We start from the raw sequence: 21,153 nt of genomic DNA on the forward strand, positions 1-21,153 counted from the left end.
CACTCAGGTTCATTTAAATATCAATATTTACTTGTTAATCAAATTAGAAAAGATCACATCATGAATGCCAATTTTATTAAATTTATCTTATGTTTTTTTTTTCTTTATTAATTTCTTTACCCATCAATTCAATTATAAGCCTTTGTTTGTTTGGATGAGAGTAGTATTTTTGAAGGAAAATAATTACGGAAAATATCTAGAGAAAGATGTTTAGCTCAAAACATAATTCATCTTTGTATTTTTCACGAAAAATCTTATGACATTCTCAATTTTCACTGACCTATTGAATATTTTAATTTATAAAATTGTTACCTAATTGAACTATAGAACACCTCAACTTATAAAATAAATTGATTAAATATTTATTAAATAGTTGAAAAATGTGAAAATTGTCGTTACAAAAACCATACTAACTACATATCAAATCAATATTTTGCAAATAAAAACCAAAAATCTTAAGAATTATTATTACTAGCGTGACAAGATATGATAATTATAAAAACTGAAATTTAAGGAGCCACAATGTCGATTTTAAAGTTCGTGTCATGAGGTTTTTTTTATTAACTTTAAGGGTGTAATTATGTATATGGCCAAAAATGATTTTCCTTGATCGGAGAAGAGGAAGAAAATGTTGAAGTAATATTTCTCTTATTTTTCACTGGCGCCAATATATTTTGGATCTCTTCAAATTGGAGAGAAAATAATAAAAATAAATTGAAATTTCAGTTATTTTTATTAGATTAACAAAATATCTTAAAGTAATTAAATTATTTTTATTGTTTAAAAATAAATGAGGATATAATTGACAATTTTCAATAATAACACTTTCTTTCTTCTAATACGAATAAAGAAAAATAAATTTATTTTATTTCCTTTTTGATATTCAAACGTAAGAATGGAAGATAATTATAAAATGAAACTTTCAAGTTTCTCATTATTGTTGCTCTATTATTTTTGGCACTATCTTGGTCCAAACAAATTGTAAAAGAGAGTAGAATTTTTTGAAGAAATATTAATTTGTTTGTCTAATTAAACCTAGGGATTTGAAAATTAGTTCATGGCTCATCACTAGATAAAAAGAAAAAAAAATTATACTATATTATTTTGACTTTTTTATTAATGTGATTTTAACAAAATCATTAATATGAAATTAAGAAACAAGGAAACCAGTGAGTTTCCATGAAATTGAAAAATGTGATGGTTGTAAAGAGATGAGGCAAAACATAATATGAATTTACAACGGTGATAATTGATGTACCCGTCTGATCTAGCGGTTCATACAAGCTGATAGCTGATATTGCTTGTTGTTAAAATAGAAAATGATCATTTTGTTTTATAAATTATGATATATACATATATATATATATATATGTGAGGTGAATATAATATTTTTATTTCAATGTATAATATAAATAAAAATATTAATTAAAATTTTAAAATAATATTTAATGCAAATTTCATTTTAAGTAACTATAAATACAATTATCATAAAAATATTAATTTTAAAAAAAGTAAATTCATTAGCAATTATGTTTTTTATGAGGTCAATGATCCAAAATGATATAAGTACAGTTTAGCTGTTAGCTAATATGAAAAAGCTATAAAACGTATATAATGGAATCAATAGCTAATGGGAGTTGAATCAAATGCCATTTTAATTTTGGTAATAATAAAATTTGATATTTTTGAGCTTTTTCTCATCAAGTTGTTTTCTTTTTAAAATGGTAAAAAATTTAGGGTGTGTTTACTTGTCGAAAACTAGAGTAGTTTTCTTGAAAATTTATAAAGAAAAACTGAAAAACAGAGTTGTATTTAATCAGTCAGTTTTCTATTTGAAAATTAGAGAACAGGTTTTCAATTTTTCAAAATTTAACTAAGATTTGAAAAAACAGTTTTAAGTTATTTTTCATAGTTCCCCTTTACAACACAAGGACACGTTTTCCATTTTTTTTAAAATGATATGTTCATAATTATATTTAAATAAAAATATTTAAATAACTTAAAAAATTATATTATGCTTTAATATATATATATTTTTTAATTTATTAGAGGCTTTTTAACGGTGCGGGCTACACATTAGGAGGTAACCCTCTCCTTGGCTCACCAAATTGATAAAAACAACTGTGATCGAGAGGAGTCAAATTCAAGATCTCTCACTTTTCACGTAGGTGAGAAAATCAACCAAACTACCGCCTGATTTACAATATATAATTAATTTTTTTATTACAAATATATTATATCCTTTATTTTTAAAAAATTTTACAAAATGATAAAATTTGATATTATTATTACAAATAATTAATAATAAAAATTTTTAAATTTTTAATAAAAATTTTAGAAATTTATTTTATAATATTTTATTTCTTTTAATTATGAAAAGTTATAAATAATGTTTATATAGTTTTTAAATTAAAAAATAATTTTTTTATTATTATTATCAAGTGAACGTATTTTCTATTTTCTGTTTTCTATTTTTCATTTTCTAAGAAAATTACAGAAAATTATTTTCTATAAATAAACCACCCTTATTTTCACACGAAAATTTTACCTAGGCCGAATCCATGGCTCTACTCCTGAATCAAACCAATGAGAATAAGGTTTTTTATTGAAACAAGGGTATTTCTAACCATACATTGGGAAAAAAAAAAAGATAAAGTCAAACACTTTTTTAAAAATTCTTACTGTCATTGATTTAGTTCATAAGCGTGACTATTGACCCGATCTAGACAAATAATTTCCTATTTTCCCTCCTTATTCCTAAACTATAAGTTGTTATCTATTTAAAAATCCTATTTTTGTATACGTTAAATGGAATTTCTAGCAACTAAGCTGACATGTGGTGCAATTTCCTATTTTAAAAGAACTTCAGCATTGTTCTGTTGCCCCTTCTTCCTTTATTGTTGATTCTTTGTTTTCTGATTTAAGTCAATGAAATTTGCAGTTTTTACCGTTTAAAAAAAAATGACCTGTGGTGTAATTAATTATAAAATTTTTCCATATCAGTAAAAAAAACTCACTTTTATCTCTCTTACTCCTTTTTTGTTCTCGTCATATTCTTTTCTCTCCCTTCTTCTTCCTTCTCTTCTCCAGCCACTAACTCTATTTCCTTTGTGTTCTATCTCCATCTACCTTCAAGCTTTTATTAATGGCTGACTGATGCCTTCTATCACTCTCTTGATTATGTTCAACAAAATCCCCAATGTATCCTTCCAAACACGAATTCAAAGCTATAATTTGTTTTTTGTTAAACTAAAAAACTAGTTTTTCGATCAATTTTCAATATTATAGTATTTATTTTTAATCAAGGTGCTAAAGTTAAACTTGATTTATTTTTCAATTCATGATGGAGTTCAGTATCTCATTCAAAAATTATTTTTTATCCAATCTATAAGAAAAAATAAAAAATATTTTGAACCCTATTCCTTTCTAATTGTGCACAAGTTTATTCACATCCAGCAAATAAGAGCAACTAAAAAAATCTCAATTATGCAAAGCATAATGTTCATAAAAAAATTATTTCATCTTTTTCAATTTGCTGGATCTTCTCATCAAATTATTTCATCCTTTTCAATTTGCTGGATCTTCTCGTCTCCTTTCCTTTTTTTCTTCTCGCAGCAACTGTTCAAACTCCCCTTCATATCGACTCCTCCTTAGCAGTAAGACTCCATAAAAGGTTCATAACCTTTTAACAACTAACAGTTTAACCATATGCATAAGTCTCTTTAAAGATATTTTTGCAGTTTTTGGACAATGTTGGTCCCATGGCAAGGTCACTTCATCAAAGATTTATGTAGTTTAGAGAGTTGTTAGTTTTTTCAAATAAAGATTTCTGCAGTTTATGACCATGCTCGTCCCTTCAAAGAAAATTCAATAGTTTATTGACATGCCAAGATCCCTTGTCCAGTTTAATGAGGGAAAGTCTCTTTCAAATTTTTGCAGTTTGTAAACTTGCTTAGATCCTTAAAAACAAATTAAACATCTGTTGTAAAATAGGTGATCAAACAAGGTTTGCAGTTTTAGGACTTGCTGAGGTCTTTTAACAAACATTTGCTCTACAAAAGTAAAGGCAAGGAGATACAAGGAAGGAGGTTTATAAAATAACACCTTATAGATGTAGAGGGAAAGGAAAATTTCTATCAATTTTATTAAAAAAATTTATCCAAGCATAACCAATTCCATTAAATTTAGTAAGTGTGAAAATCCAATTAAATTTTCATTTATACTGAACATGAAAATTTGGATTTGTAAATGAATTCCATAAACAAGCCTTTAATAAGAAATTGACTGAATCCTACTGCTGATTTGTTTCAACGGAGGCTCAATAACCGAACAATTGAATATTGTACAGATTGAAGAGTAACAAATCGAAATACAAGACAACAGGTCAAAAATTAGACATCAAAATCCAACTATTACAAAATTTTCTCCCCTGTATCACCTTGAACATCTGTCTATGGCACAGGTAATAGTATATTTCCACTTCCACAGATGTAATTATTTTGAAAGAGATGTCAAAAATGAAACAAGTACCTATCCTGGTGTTGCCTGATACTTGACAAGGTCCTCATGGAGGGTAAGAAAAATTCACAGTGAACATAATGTCATATAAAACAATGCCTTCTCAGTCATACCCATACCCTCCATCACCGCCATCAACATCCACCTCAGAAAAATCATATCCGCTCATGAGGGATAGGAAAAGGAGAATTGCAACTGCTTGTGCTAACAAAAAATATTTTCCCCTTCTTTTGAAAGTTTTCTCCTCTTCTGTTTTTTCCCTCTTGGGTTTTCTATTGGGTTTTGAACCTGATGATGAACAGGTAAGTTAAAATATTAGGTAAATTGCATGTGAAAGGAGTTTTGACTTACATATGGACTGAAAAAAAATTCTGAGTTGGTTTAATTCATCCATCAACAATTCAAAATACTATTGAGAAATATAAAAATATGGAAGTCAAGAAGTAGAAAGTTCTTACTATAATTTGAAGGACCTCTTCTTGGAGTTGAGGATGAGGACTCTGGATGAAATCGCGGGATGGAAGATGAAGATGAATCAGATTCCAAGAAATTAGTCTTAAATTTCTCTGCATAGCGTACAAGATTACCATGCTCTAAAAGAGAACTCCGAAGAACTGATGTTTCCTGATACAACATAATGGCAATGGATCAGTTTAAGGGAAGAAAGACATGATAAAATTAGAAATTATAAGGTAATTGGTAATAAATGACCTCATGCATTTTGACAAGAATACAACTACACATCAATTTAAGATCAACTCGCCACATTTAGCTTAAACATGAACTATTTCTGATTGAGTAAATTCCTGATTAATTTCATCCTTGGTGACTAGATTAATGATTAAATGTTAGGAAAACCAGTTTAATCTATCACAAGAAATCACAACACAACTCCACCAGATTCCATATGAGAAACTTAACTTCGTTTTTCTATTCTAGTTGCACAACTAAAGGTGCGCCACAGGACTCACTTTACAGCCACATCAATTATCTGATCTAACTTCTACTAAAATTTGGCAATGGTGATCTTGTTGAAACAAAAGCTGCAGTTTAGAACAGTTCAATAATTTTTATGATACAGAAATTAATGTGATGAAATTGAGTAATGACTCTAGTGACCAAGGCTGAAATTGAGCGAACAAATTCCTTTAAAAAACATAAGATGACAACAACAATATACTTTGTTATGACAGATGGAGAGAGTTTATTGCAGATATTAAGGAAAGAATATTTACTCATACAACTAAAATCTTACAGCTTGCCCTCTATCGCACCGTCTCTTGAACAAACTCTCTCACTGGCCTAAGCTACTTGTATGATATATTATTCTTCATTTGACGAAAAAATAAAATAGCAGTTTCACATGTAGTAAATTCCTTTATCAACCATGCATTTTTGGACAGCAAAGACTATTCTAGGTATTCCTGAAAGAATACTAAAATTTTTAACAGTTTGCTATGAGTAGCAACTTTCATCCTCAGCAACTAGTATAACTAAAATGTAATGACTCTTCATAAACTTAGATGGTGTTTGATAAAATTGAAAATTATGAGGTAACAATCTAAGACCTGAATTTGAAGTATCAAATAATATAGTGCTAAAATTTTTTAATTGCAAAGTTTTTCAAAAACCCAATACTTTTCATTTTAAGAGAATTTTTAACTTAAATTGAGACCTTTATAAGATACGTAAATAAGTATTATCAAAATTAAACAATTTAAGAACTAATAAGTAATGAAAATTTTAATTTTAACTGCCAGAAAGTGTCATCAAACATCACCTTAAAATTTACTGTGAAACGTAGAAGATGAGACTAATCGGTATCTTTTATCAAGAGAAGAATATGACATTGAGGTGGATCAAGCCAATTAGGCATTTACAACCAAGGAAAAAAACTGACAATAAAAATCAAATTGAAATCTAATTATTTTAGTGATTGATTTTGTTATAGGTTTTTTGTTTTTGTTTCTCAAATATGAAAGAAAGATCTATTATTAAACTATTTATTTTTGTTATTTAGTGTCTCAAAACAGAAAAAAAGGTTTTCACAACAGAGAAAAGCCATAAAATGTGGCTTTTAACATGTTTTATCAGCTCAATTTCCAAGAAATCAATTTTGGATTAGAAAACAGAAAAAAAAAAATCAGAAACAGAAATTATACCAAACACCCGACCTATTTAATCTACATATTAAATATGTAGATTATAACAGAGCTCACTGGCTAAGTGGGATGACAATTCCCTTTGCATCCTCAGTTTTGAATATCATTCCACTTGAGATATTTAGCCCTCCCTTTACCATTATAATTTCCCCTATTACACAAAGGGAAACATGCATGCCATAATAGTCACTATATTAGAAGTAATAGCTGAAACTAGCTAATCCTTAGCAGCTGATTTTAACTGCCATGTAAAGGTTCAATAAAAAAAAAAAAAAAAAAAAAAACATTGTTATTGTCTTTGCATAAGGTCCGTGCTTCTCTCCTACAATATAACCTGAAATACTCAACCCTTATTCAAGTATCCAATTAAACTGTGTTTGCTAAAGCTAGAAAGTAGCTCATGAGCCTAGATTCAAGTTTTTTGCATTTTCCATGCAAGATCAGAATTAAAAATACTAATCTTTTGGGCTTCTTTTATAATTGTCATTGACAAGAACACCACCTTAAATATGTAGATTAAAAGTAATTACGATTACTTACTATAGTAATTTGACAATGCTTGGTCATAAAAAATATAAACTAGCCAAACTATAGTTTAAAATCAAGTTTTGCAACGTCTAAAATGGTTCTTTTTAAAATATTAGACACTTACGTTATGTTTGTAGAATTGAGAAATAAGTGTTAGCAATTGAAGAGAACGAGAAATTCAAATGCAGTTCCAAAATTTCTAAATTCCAAAGTTGTTACAAAGATTAGTAGCTTGTCGTATTTAGTGCAAATTTAAAGTTAAATTTTGAGTTATCAATTTAAGTGATTTTACCTTAACTGAGACTTAAATAATATGTAGATGTCATCAAACAATTTAAAATTAAAAGGTACCAAATTTTAATTTTCAGTGTTACATTGTGTCATAAAAAAACTACATGAATCTCTTCTTACCTCAGTGCAAAATGTCTTTTGAATTATATGATACCCCTTTGATGTTGAATAAAAAACTTGGACAATTTCGTTTAATTTTGTTTCTAAACTTGTTTGTTAGGTAATTAAAAAGTTAAAAACAAAACAACATTCTTAAGAATGAATGTATGCTTATTTATCCATTTTATTTAACTAAAATTTGAGTAAATATATTGCAATAATCTGTGCATTTAGCATAATTTTCTATGCCTAAAAAAAAGTTGTGATAATGACCATGACAATAGCATTTGATCTGCAGAGACCTCGATTCTGTCACGACTGTGATTGTGACTACCATTGCAGCTATAAGAGTGATTTAAATTTATAGTGAAAAGTAAATGGACATTGTTGAAATTCAGCAAGTCCTCCAATGACATGTCATCACTTGTTTGCTCAAAATAATGGGCTTGCAAATCCCTCATCTTTCTCATCTCTTCTACTTCAAGTGTCATGAGAAATTTGCTTTTGCAATAATTTTGCTTGTCTTTCCTTTTCCAATCCACATCTTTTCATTTTTTTTTTCTTATCCTTTTTTATGTTGCTAATATCTTATTCTGTTGTGCGCCTACGCCTCAAATTCTAGTAAAATGTCCAGGAAAATGTCTCAAACAGGTACACCTTAGTGACATCCTCCAATAAGCCACACATGACGTATCATTTCGTTTTTCTTACAATAGCAGAATCATCGAGAGAATAGTCCACTAGAAATATCATTGGTCATGTTTAGGTGGACTTTTCTGCTACATTACCATCCTACTTAATGGACTAACTGTTCCTAAACCCATCTTGCTCTGATGCCACACCCATTATTCATTATTGTTTATTAAAATTTACAACATAAGCACCATATTGCAACTTGTATGAACGGTACTAAACTTCTAAATGATAATTTCTGGATTGGGAAAGAGGGTATGCAAGGCAATGAAAACAAGAAAATTCAAATTTAAAGGTTCAAGAATTTTAGAATTGTTGTTTAGAATTTGTCTACAATTTATTTTAGATATTATAACATATTTCTAGTCTTACTACATTTCTTTATTTCTATTTCACTATAAGTTGCTAGTCAAGAACTTTAGGTTTACAGGACAATTCTGTAATTTCAGCTTTTCTGGAATTGTGTCACTATTTGTTAATGAAATTTATATTTGCTTTAAGACATTTTAGAGTCCTTGTTATTTGGGGAGTTTATTTTGGGAGTCCAAATCCTTGAAGGATGAGGACTAGTTTGCAAGTCCTATTAAGTAAAGCTTTAGGAGTAGTTTGGGTACACAATTACCCATGCTTCTAATGCTTAATAAGTTTACAGTCAATAAAATTAAAGCAGATTATGCTTTTACCTTCTAGGGTGACTCTTTATTCATCGGAGTGAGTTCCAGATCTTATTTGTGTGATTCTAGTAGTTTGCTTTTGTTTGCTAAATTTTCCTTTTTTTTCTAAAGAAATTCAGATCTTCCATACTGATATTCAGGCCTAATTTTTGATTTAAATAAACCCTAGCCCCAATCTCCATAAAGTTCAAGTTTCCAAGTTGTCCTGTGTCCAAGGGGCAAAAGCCTTAAATTGCCGGAAATCTTTTTCCATTATCCCAATCCATTGCTCAATAGGATTTCCTAGATGTCTGTGTAAGAAAACACCTTAAATATTCATCATTTCTATAAACCCTAGCCCCAATTTCCAAAAAGTTCAAGTTTTCCCAAGCTGTCTTGCCTCCAAGGGGCACAAGGCTTATCCGACTGAAATCTTCTTCAATTTATTCAAATTCATTGCTCAATAGGATTTCCTCAGATATTTGCAAAAATCTAGTATCTGTCTGCTAGCATAGTAGAACTGTCATTGTGGCTTTACTACCACATCCTAAACCATCAAAATTGTGCAGAATTTTTTCATATTGCTTCTATACTAGCTATTTCCAGAGTCTTGGCAACTAACTTTTTTCCTTTTTCATTTGTTCACCAGTTACTTCTTCATCATGTAGATCTAGTTATTTTATTTCATCATTACTGAAATATTCTTTAATATAAAAATCTAAAGATAAAAGAAAATCAGAATGAGCATTAGGATATTCGTCAATATAAAGCAGAATATTTCAGCTAACTTCTTTCAGAATGCCTCAATCAGAATGTCTCAATCAGAACTTCTCAACAGCACTAGTAGAAAATACCTTAGATAAATGTATTGCAAAACAAAGTACAATGTGATTCAAAGATGTACGCAAGTCTTAGAGCATGAAAACAAGAGTTACTAGAGGTGTCAATTATGTAAGAAAAATAAAACTTGCAAAGCTAACACAAGCAAACTTTTCTTTTTACTTTCCTTTCGATGAAAGATATAGAAGCAAATAATCAAAGTCCTACAAGATTTAGTAGTTTTAAACGAGTTAAGCTTCTAACTGGCAACAACTGCCAAAAAGCACCATACAGTCTAACAACTTGAATAGATACTCAACTTTACTTAACCATCTAACTAGTTCAAATTCACATACTTTGTATGCCAAGTATGCAGTATCTAACTGGCTAATCATGTTTCAAAGTGCAACAAGTATTATCAGCTCATTAAACTATCAATTTTATTGCATGGATTATGGATATCTATTCATGTAATGTATCTCAGAAAATTAATTGATGACTTTTATCAGCTTACCCAAGAAGTATCAGTTTATGTGTATCTGATCAATTAATGTAACTCAATTGAATAAGTAGTATGCATTGACAGTTAGCTTCTAAAATGATCAGAGCAGAAAATTTTTTTAAGGAACTCACAGGTAATGCTTGAATAGTGTAAAGCACATGCCCCAGGAAGAAAGCATCCAAACTTGATGCCCTATATAAAAGCAACCATGCAATTGAATGCATCATTAACAGGTTAATTTCAAAGCTAAACTTTAAACCCGAAGCAGAAAGGCCAGAAGAGTGACCTGTCATCGAATAGAAACTCCTGCTCCCCTAATCTGGTTGACAAAGCTGCATATGCAATTTTTGCTCTCTTGTAAATCTGTCTATTGCCAATATATATTAAGTATAAATTAACAACAACTAATTTCAAACTCAACGAAAATAAAGTTAAAAAATGAAGAAAACAATTTTTCTTTTTTATTTTGTAAGTAATGCCATATGTCGTAATATAATCAGATCTGTCATTGTTTCGTGGAACCCACATTAACTTTATTAAAATAGATATCTGCTCCATTGGTTGTCACAATATTTTGCCCTTAATTGGCCACAAATTAGAACTGAGGGACTCAAATGAGCTGAATTAAAATATGAGCCCTCAATTGAAGAAACAAGTAAAGGGTTTTGACCCCCATGTACTGTCATCTGCTAAGTAAATGATTTACACCTCTAGCACACATATGACTTTAAAATATGCGTGGATGCATGACAGTGCATCTGTAAAAGAGAGAACACGCAATAAATCAGAAAATAGCCGCACAAAAAAGATCTATGATAAAGAAAGAACAACCTCTACTTCCCTTCGTTCAGCATTTTCTTTTGTTATCCCGAGTCGCTGCTTAACAGTGTATGTTTGCTTAACGAATAAAGCCTTTCCTATTAACCAAGGAAGGTCAGAATAATAACTCTTGAAAGCAGAACTTCCAGCAGATCCCAACCAGAGTTCATATGTGATTGCATCTAGAAGCCAAGAGTTAATCATTGCTTTCAATGAGATCCATTCTGGGATCGAGCAGAATTCAGCATCCAAATTAACGATACCATCTTCCTTTAAACGTTGAATAACACCGCCATTCTCATTATTATAGGCCACATAAACACCAGATTCAACATATGGAATTTGATCTAGTACAGAAAGGCAAAAAAACAAAAAAGTTCTCTGATGATTATATTGACGTTTAATATATACAAATACAGTCGCATACAAGTGCATGATGAAGCACAAAAAACAGATGCTCATAACACAGACACTCATAAATATATAGATTCCAAATTGGGAGCATATATAGAAGTTTTATATCATAAACCAGCAAGGACAGTGTGCAGAAAAGAGAGAGAGAAAAAAAAAAAAAAAAAAAAAAAAAAAAAAAAAAAAAAAAAAAAAAAAAAAAAAGAAAGAAGAAATGCATACTGAGAACTAAAAACACAAGATGCAGCAATGGCCTTTCCGCTTCACAAAAAGAATCACTGGCTACATAAAATAAATATATTTACACCCCAATGATTCCACCCCGCATCTCCAAACTAAATGATCGAAGTTATAGAAAGGGACAAAAAGGCGACAGAGACAACATGTAGTAGAGAAGTCACCTATAGAGCAAAATCATAGAAGTTAATGAGAAAATCAGAGTGGAAGAAACAAGACAATGCTGATGAAATACAAATTCAAGTTTCTAAATCCATGCATCCAACAAGAGCATATACATGCGAGGAAAGAGATAATACCACACCTCTGACAGCATATCGGTAGAAAGAAGCCATAAAAGACCAAACAAAAGAGTGAATAAATAGTTTTTGCACTCTAATAAAATAAAGTTTTATTAGATATCAAGTGTAAGACAAGTAGAAAAAAGCATTAATTAATAGAGGAGAGCAAAGGATTTTAAGAGGTACTATCCTAATCATCTTCCTAATTGATATGAAACATAATTTTGACTACATTACATCATATTGTGGAGGGTTATAAAATTTTAGGTTAGGGAAAGCAAGATAATTTGAGAGACAGAAAAGTAAGTTACATGACTTCAATTATTATCTGTCCCTAACTTAGCATTATAACAATAATAAATAACATAAAATTGCAAATTTTGCACTCATTTCACAGTAACGGCTTAGTTGAAGAACTGGGTTTCTTCAGGTTTTGCAGTTTCTGTGATGTCAATACAACTAAATTTATGCATATATATTTTAAAAGCGAATTTCATAAAAGTTAAAGCTGATCAAGAAGACGATTAAAACTAGAGTAACAATAGAAATATTAAAAGAACCAAAAACACAAAAGGAGAGAAAAGAAAAGGGAAAGAAAGGAAGAAAGAAAGATTGCTAGTGTTAAACCATACCTGAATCTGGATAGGTGGAATTGAAATCCAAGCGAAAAGGAAAACGAGCTAACTTGAGATAGATGTAAACAGGCAAGCAAATTGGGCAAGCAGTTGGGAGCCCGAAACATGGTTTTCTTGCAACAAGAGTGTACTCTTCTCTCTCTCGCGATTCTTCCATTTTCTTTTTCTCGCTTTTGACAATGCAAGGAAAGAGCAGAGTTAATAGGCGGTTGATTTTGTTATTGATCGATTGTAGGGTTTTGATTAATGGTAGGGGTTTGGCTAATTTTCACCCAGCGACCCTAAATTGGGAACTATCACTCTATCGTCCTCCATCTTCAATTTTGTTACTTAAAACTATTTCAACTTCTATTTTTTAATGGCCAATATATAGATACCACTTATACACTTTTTCATTTTTTTTCATTATTTATATACCTCTTAATTTGGGTCCTCGCGCGTGAAGCGCAAACACGCTGACCTGGGTAAGTAAGTGAACATGGGTCCATTTTATTGCCACATATGTAATTTTATTGTCACATCAGTCCTCTCTTCTTCATTTACTTTGAGCCGTTCCTTCTCCTCATGAATCTTTAGGAGCTGTTTTTCACTGGCAGCTCCTATCTTCTTAAGTTCAGCCTTGAGATTCAGAAAATTTTCTGCTTCTTCTTGTAAGGCTTTTTGCTTTTCAAATTTATTCTTCTGCCCAGTGATGCTCCTAAGCTCTTCCTCAATCATATTTCTCATCCAGATTATCTCATTCTCTTTCAAAATTCTCTTTGCACCAGACGTCATCAAGAGTAATCTCCAGATGTACTTCTCCCTCTCTCTGCATTTCTTGTTTGATCCTGATAAAATTAGAAGAAATCTTTAATTTGATTTATTTATGTATATTTATTTTTAAATTTTGATATGAGTTCGAAACAAAAGTAGAAGAATTAGAAAAAAAATAGCAGAATAGTTGTGGTGAAACAATGGTCATGTTGAAGTATAATTTTAAGAAATATGGAGATATTTTTTTTCGTTCCTTGATTTTATTTGCATTTGAATGAAGCAGCAATTTAGTTAAAGCTTGGTGTCTTCATCCATAACCTCTTTTTTGTTCTGCATTCGGAGGCTTTTGACGCTGTTTGGTCAAAAATTGAGTTAACCATCAAAGTATATCTCTCTGTTACGATCCTTTTCTCACCTTTTGCTTTAATGGTTATGATATTTCTGATAAAGAATAAATTTATAATTATAATTGCAGAAGAGAGACAAAACCCTATAGAGACAAAAAAAATGCGAAAAGAGACACTGATTGGACAAGATGAGTGTTTATAGCTGGATAAACCATAAACGACATCGTTTACGCCAGAGTGGACAAGATTTTTCCACGCTGGCATAAATTTATATATTTTACGTTCCGACCTGCGATTGACTACACGTTCTCATTTGTCGGGGTGGAAAGGTGCACGAATGATGCAAAAAGTGAACTTCAAGTGCATAAGTGGTCTCACAAAGTTAAAGGTGTCCTAGGATTTTTCTTTAAAAGTTCATACAATAATCTATGTATTTGTCCATTTTTTAACACTATACTCTCTTTGACCATTTGACCGTGATGAAAAATGCCGAAAAGTTGACTTGGCTTGAATAAATATAAAGCTGGAATAAATGAATATAAAACTTACACCAAATAGATATTGCTCTACTTATTTACACATGTTAACAAACCCCTCTCTGCAAGCAAACAAAATACTATTTTTAGGTGTCGTTAGGGATGCCCACGATTCTAGAATCGCTAGTTTCAGTTTTGAAACCGATAGTTTCGATTACGGTTTAGAACTAAACGGTTATGGTTCGGATTCTAATTTCTTAATGATTCTAAATCGACAGTTTCGGTCGGTTCTCCGATTAATTTTCCGGCGAATCTCATAATTATAAAATCAAAATTTAAAGAACATTTTTTTTATTGAAAATTTAAAATTTAAATATTTATGAAATAATTTTTAGAAAAAACTTAAAGAAAAAATTAAAAAAAAGCTTAACTTAATTTATTTGTTTTAAAAAAAAGCTTGAACTTATTTTTTTTAAAGAAAATGGGCTTGAATTTAATTTTTTTTAGAAAAAGAATTGAACTAAATTTTTTTTCAAAATGAAAAGGCATATTTATAGTAAATTCAAAAAATCAAATTTCTACAAATACTCTTAAAACTAGCCGTTATATAGTTATTAGGAGGGTTAATTTGGAGATTTCACAAAAATATTTAAAAAAATTAAAAAAAGTTATTGAAACTGGGTGGACCCGTCGGAACCGCCGGTTCCAGACAGTTCTTGGAATCGCCGATTCACAATTCCTTAAAAGTTGAAATCAGAACCGAACCGCAGACCCCCAATTTCGGTTCCTCACGGTTTCGGTTCTCACCAATTCCGAACCGGCGGTTCCGGTTCCAAAAACCGTGAAATGGCCACCCCTAGGTGCCGTGTGGGACTTATTTTTTATAATGAAAAATTAATTTTTTTTAATATTAATAATAAAATAAAAAAAACCATTTATTTGCATCTATTTATAGGGAAAAAACTTAATTGAAAATTCTTTATTTAATATTAAAAAATTGTTTATGAGTTTAATAATTTTCAAAGGAAAGAACAGATAATATAGCAAAGAAAAAAGTCATTGAACATTCATTTATATTGATGATACACCAATACAGGAAATAAAAAAAAAGAACTTTAAAAGAAAAAACTTTATTTTTGTCCATGAATGATCTTTTTTTATATTCTTTAGTTGTATCTTTTTTGTTTCTTCTTGCACTCTACGGGGCTGGTAAAGGTTTCTACTTTGTCTATTGGAAACCAAGTGGCTACAAAGGAGTTAAGGCAATAAGAGGCACATCCTACAAGCTAATAAATTGAATCATTGTCTAAACCCATTGATCTAACTCATCGGATTATCGCTAGAGTGATCCGTTAACTTTAAAATAATGTCCAAAAAATATTGTAAGCATCAGCTTTTTAAATTTGAGTGAAATCATTTTACAGTAATGTGTGAAATTCTCAGCTTTTAAAATGTATATATGGTGTCTTTAACAGGGAAGATATTAATATTTTGGAATAGAACAACGCGAATATTAATCATATCCAATCCAAAATTATTGAAAAGTATGGAGATAGGAAAAGATTTTGATTTTAATATTGTAGGTTAGAACAAAGGTTGTTTTCTCATTGATTCATCAAATTGGTAAAACTCTTATAATCGAGATGACTCGAACATGATATCTCATATTTCCTGTATTAGTGAGAAGATTAATTGAATTCTAAATAAAATTATATTAAAACGGCAAATTAAAAGTAATAATATTTTAATGGGCAATAATAATAAACCTTGGTTCTATCAGAAATGAATCAAATACTAGTGAAGTTTATAAAAAGTTTTTACATATAGTGGCTGATTGAAGTTTTTATTAACTAATTTTATTGATTGTAAAAATTATAAATGCAAAGTTAAAAATTTTCAAACTTCATCATGCATTTTAATGGTCCTAATTTTTTTTCCCCGTAAAAACTCTTTAAAACTACTTTTGAATATTTCTGACCCCTAAAACTTAGCCATTCTAATTTTTTTGGATGAAACTTTACAAACTGAAAAAAAAAAAAAAATAAAACTTAAGAATTTGTATAATTTTCTAATCAAAAGAAATTAAAAGGATTTAATCTATTTGAATCTTCTATTCCAATGCTTGTTGAAACCTCTAATATTTATAGAAGTGAAAAAAGTAGCTCTTACATATAGCATTAATTGATTTTTTTTTTTTTTTAAATAACTATTGATTCAAATTAAGAAAAGGTCTTTGGTACTTTTATTGAAGCTCTGCTCATCATACTGTTGTTTTGCTCTTATTTTGTGATCATCTTTTATTCATAGCCTAATGATTGAAAGAAAACTTAACTTTGGCCTTTTTAATATTTTTACCATATCTTTTTAATTGCTACAATCGATACCACGAGGTAATTTTTGTTAATAATTGTGACCTCTATCTATCGACCATTACTATTATACTGATGTGGCTATTAATGAGACCCACACCATGACACTTCATTTGCTGACTATAAAATCTACTATCACAAATGTTAAAGCCTATCAAATGGAACGAAGTTATATTTATTTTAGGCCCTTATTAATTTTAATCTTAATATAATTCTAAAAAAGAAAAGATAACAAATGATATAGTTGTAAGTATGAATTTTTATATTTATTTTATTAATTAATATACTATCCTGAGCAACTTGCCCACATTATACTAATCTAATTATAACCAAGTAAGAAAACCTTGATCTGCATCGACCCCCTTTTATAGCCTGACATCTAAAAATCAATTTTGCTTCCTAAAACATGGATGAATTTAACAGAACAAATAGAGCCACAATGAGTACCAAATCTATTAAACAAATGCCACCACTTTAAGGGCTTTTTTTCCCTTATTTGTAACCCAGAAAATAACATTTTTAGAATCATATTCAACAATTAAGGGAAATCTTTTCAATCGATATTGAGAAAATGAAACCACAACCCTAATAATAGCAAGCACTTCAGTCTAATTAGAGCCAATAATCTCAGTTTGTTGAAAAAAATAAAGACACATTTTATCTCTCCACTTGAGTTTCTTACAATAACTCCAAAATCCGTAGGGTCTGGTTTACCTTTTGCTACACGATCTATATTGAATTTAAAACAAGTACCATTCGGTGGACCCAAGAGAAGTTAGATTTCGTTGTTGATTTAATATTCTTAAGATGTTATCTGCTATAAGAAACCAATAAAGGTTAACAATACCAATCCTTAAAGCATACGAAAGAGAGGGAAATTTGGATTTCAAAAGCTTAAAACTTCTAAATTTAATACCATCTACTACATCCTCACAAATTTGGACATTACAAGAGAAAAGAGTTTAATTTTGCCTAACCCACAAAGTCGAAAAGCAACAAAAAAGATTAACATCCAAGCTACACAAATACTATTAGAGTTTATTAGATTATGGTATTGCCAACCTAGATCCTTAAAAGAGTTTGGTAAAGTTGTAAAAATGTTCCACCATTTAAAAATTAAGCAGTAAACATTTCACTGAAAGACACCCTTAGAAGCGATGATCCACAGATTGAATAGTTTTCTCACGTAAAGGACATTTGCAGGCCTTCAAATTTGATATCAATTTTTGGTTGAACAAATTAACTCTATAAGGAATTTTATGAAGATAATGCTTTTCAAACAAAAATTGCTACTTTAGATGGAACAAAAGAAGACCATAAAGCTTTCAGATTGAAATCCACAGCAAGTTGAAGAACGACATTAAAATTTAATAAAGAATAAAATATCCATAATAAGGCTTAATTCAGTCACATAATAAAATATCCATAATTTAGCATGTAATATCAAATTCAGAAATCATATCAATAAATAAAAGTATCATTCCATAAGAGCAGTTGTCACGACCCGTTTCCATGGGCCGGACCGGCACTAGGGTCCAGATAAGCTTAAGGCTCCCGAGGCCCGTAGTAAGCCTAAACCACTAAAATTCAAACACATCAAATTGGATCACAGGAACACTAAACACATATTATTTATTTAGATATAACAAATCTTATAATCACAATACATCCTGGCTTAAATCCAGCATTCCAAATATTTCATAACTCGGGCCAATAATATTACATAATATCTATAATAGGGGTTAACTGGTTCGTACATCCATATATAGACTTGTAAGTCATCAACCTAAAGATATCGGTTAACATGATTACACTTATACATAATTGGAATTATTATAATCCTATAACTGCAGAGTTCATAAACAGATAAATTATAAATAAATTTTAGTACATATAGCTATATAATTTAAATAACTGCTAATTCTAAAAGTTACTTTTCTAGCTCTGCCAGGAAGGAGACAGAGCTCTAATCGGGACAAAGAAGTATCTACTTCCTGAAAAAATTAAGCAAAAGAAATGTGAGTTTAATAATGAATACTAATTATTGCATTACACAAGCATTCACACAAAATGCTCCCTAAAATACTAAAACGAACACACCGCCGGTCAAGCATATGGCATAATATCAGCATCCACAAGTAATTATACCTTCAGGTAATTAAACAAGTGGAAATTGGTCACTGGCATCACCGACACCCCCGATGAGCCGTCCTCACACATGGCCCATCCTCTCATAACATGTGCACCAGGGAGCCGATCCCTTATACATGGCCGACTGGTCTAACCCTCACTTGACAAGCCCTCTCATTTTTTTTTATACTCCCTTTTCTTTCCATACCAACAGGAGGCCACCTTGTGATTTTTCATATAATCCATATCATCAAATTCACACGGGGGCGCCGATCTCCCCATATATGGCCGACGGTATCGAAAACTGCTCTCACAAACCCATGGTGACCCACTTCATCCCAATTCCACGCAAACAAGGCAAATAAATGTCATAACACAAATAATCGAACATTGCATTTAATGCAACACATCATATGAATAAAGATTACGCAAATGTACGAATATACACATATATAAAAATAAGTAGAAAAGTAATAAGCGTTTATGTAATAAATTAAATAACTAACAATTAGGTAGTATCTCTATGCATGAAGCAAATAGTAATGCTCTATCTATTATTACCACAGTAATAGAGGAGAAAGGAAACTCTAGTTTGGATTAGATAGAAGTCTTTATCGAAATAGAGAATTAGAAGGTTTTTCTAATACTCTTATCAGCAACTATTAGTTATAGCTAATCTAGATTCTACCGAAATTTCGGCAGCACCTTCCCTAAAAGTTGGATTAAACCACCTGCTTAAAAATACAATTCAATAATGAATTCTCAAAGCCCATACATCGGGCAATTCAATCAAATCAACCCATTTCCATAGCATAATCAACTCATGTATTCAAGATTATAAGCTTAATAACTGAAAAATCAACAAAAATGAAAGAGGGACAACAACTATGGTTTGACAAAAATAGCATAAAAATCATATAGCTTCACAATAATGCAAAAATAAGCAAGCTTAAGCATGGATCTAAACATACATTGTGAGATCCCATTGAACCGAGTCGTTGCATAGAGTCGAGTCGAGTCGGGTCGAACCAGAACCCGGTTCGAGCCATTAGAATCCAGAGTGGGGTAGAATGGGATTGAAATTAAATACTTAAAAGAATTGGACTTAATTGAATGAAACATAAAGATAAAAGTATAAGGATTAGGACCAAATTGAAATAAAGTATAAAGTTTAGGTATTAAATTGTAAAATATTAAAAATTTAGGTACTATTTGGTAATTTTCAACATACAACCAGAGATATATTTAGAGGTTACTCGAAAATTCCATTCACTTTACCTTCTCCATCTTCTTCTTTGTCTTCTTCCTTCACTTTACCTTCTCCATTTTCTCCTAAATCTTCCTCCATTTTCTACCTTAATATTCAACCTTTCAAGCATTCAATTCAACCTATAACTCTATCCAAGTAAGTTGAATTTCTTGAATTTCATAATTTAGTGATATTTTGGATGATTAATAAAAGGTTATTATGTATAGGAGAGGTGAACTCAAAGTTAGAAGAGAAAGGAAGCTAAGAAGAAGGTTTAAAGCTTTTTGGTTGAAGGTTTGATATCTCTTTTAGTTTAACAAATTTTCTTGCATGAGAATATGTGTAGTGTGATGATAGTGATAAGATATGTTTCTGAATGTTGAGTACTAGGTCTGAGCATGTTGATAAATGCATGGAAACAGGTTTGTTGGAAAACTGACCTGTAACTTCAACCTGAATTTCAACCTGTTTACCGATGGAATTAGGAAGTAGTATAGAAGAGTTATTTGTTCCTTTATGTTTTAGATATCCATGAGATTTTGAATCTCCTAAATTGGACTTAGAAATTGAAAGATATGACCAAAATAGTACAAACTGTGCAGGCTGGAAACCAAAAATCTGGGCGGACTAGAAGTTGCTACTTTAGCTCAATATTTGACTACTTTACCAACATATTTAAGAGATATGATAGAAGACATATTTGTACCCTAATGTGTTAGCTAACCATAGAATTTATAAGTACCTAAATTGGACTTATAAATTGAAAGATATGACTAAAATGGTACGAACTGTGCAGAGACTGGAAACTAAAAGCTGGGTAGACTGGCAGTTGCTACTTTAGATCAATATTTGACTACTTTACCAACACATTTAAGAGATATGATAGAAGACATATTTGTACCTTAATGTGTTAGCTAACCATAGAATTTCAAATTACCTAAATTGGACTTATGTAGAAAGAGTTATGCTAGAATTTGTGAAACATGTACAGGCTGCCTTGGCAGATTTCAAGGCTACATTAGAAATGATGTTGGGATGCATATTTAGATTCATTCAGCCTAAGATTTTTACTGAATTTAACCTTCTAAGTTAACTTAAATTAAAATCAAGAATTTCCTTAATCTGAGTGGTTTCCATGCAAATTCCTTTACAAGTTATCAATTGTTTGCATTGTATTACTC

The 21,153-nt window shown here is 30.4% G+C and overlaps 1 protein-coding gene across 1 annotated transcript; it reads right to left on the bottom strand.

Moving 5' to 3' along the window:
- Positions 1 to 4,301: 4,301 nt before the first annotated feature.
- On the bottom strand, positions 4,302 to 12,998 carry LOC149494350 (metaxin-like protein). The gene is made up of 6 exons (XM_089725160.1): positions 12,646 to 12,998; positions 11,097 to 11,431; positions 10,552 to 10,628; positions 10,397 to 10,457; positions 4,977 to 5,142; positions 4,302 to 4,806 (listed from the first exon to the last, which is right to left on the bottom strand). Exons 1-6 carry the CDS (start codon positions 12,803 to 12,805, stop codon positions 4,622 to 4,624), a joined length of 984 nt encoding a protein of 327 aa, XP_089581286.1. The 5' UTR covers positions 12,806 to 12,998; the 3' UTR covers positions 4,302 to 4,621.
- Between the last annotated feature and the right edge of the window lie 8,155 nt (positions 12,999 to 21,153).

The sequence above is a fragment of the Jatropha curcas genome, chromosome 8, assembly GCF_041381405.1.
Source record: "Jatropha curcas cultivar XTBG-Jc1 chromosome 8, XTBG_Jcur_1.0, whole genome shotgun sequence".
NCBI lineage: Eukaryota > Viridiplantae > Streptophyta > Magnoliopsida > Malpighiales > Euphorbiaceae > Jatropha > Jatropha curcas.

Bases quoted from the DNA above. Each gene is read 5' to 3' on its own strand.
- LOC149494350 (XM_089725160.1), bottom strand. From the start codon at position 12,805: ATGGAAGAATCGCGAGAGAGAGAAGAGTACACTCTTGTTGCAAGAAAA. The intron at 11,432-12,645 runs GTATGGTTTAAC...TTTCTGTACTAG, and splicing joins TTCCACCTATCCAGATTCAG to ATCAAATTCCATATGTTGAA. The intron at 5,143-10,396 runs GTGAGTTCCTTA...ATGTTGTATCAG, and splicing joins ACACTATTCAAGCATTACCT to GAAACATCAGTTCTTCGGAG.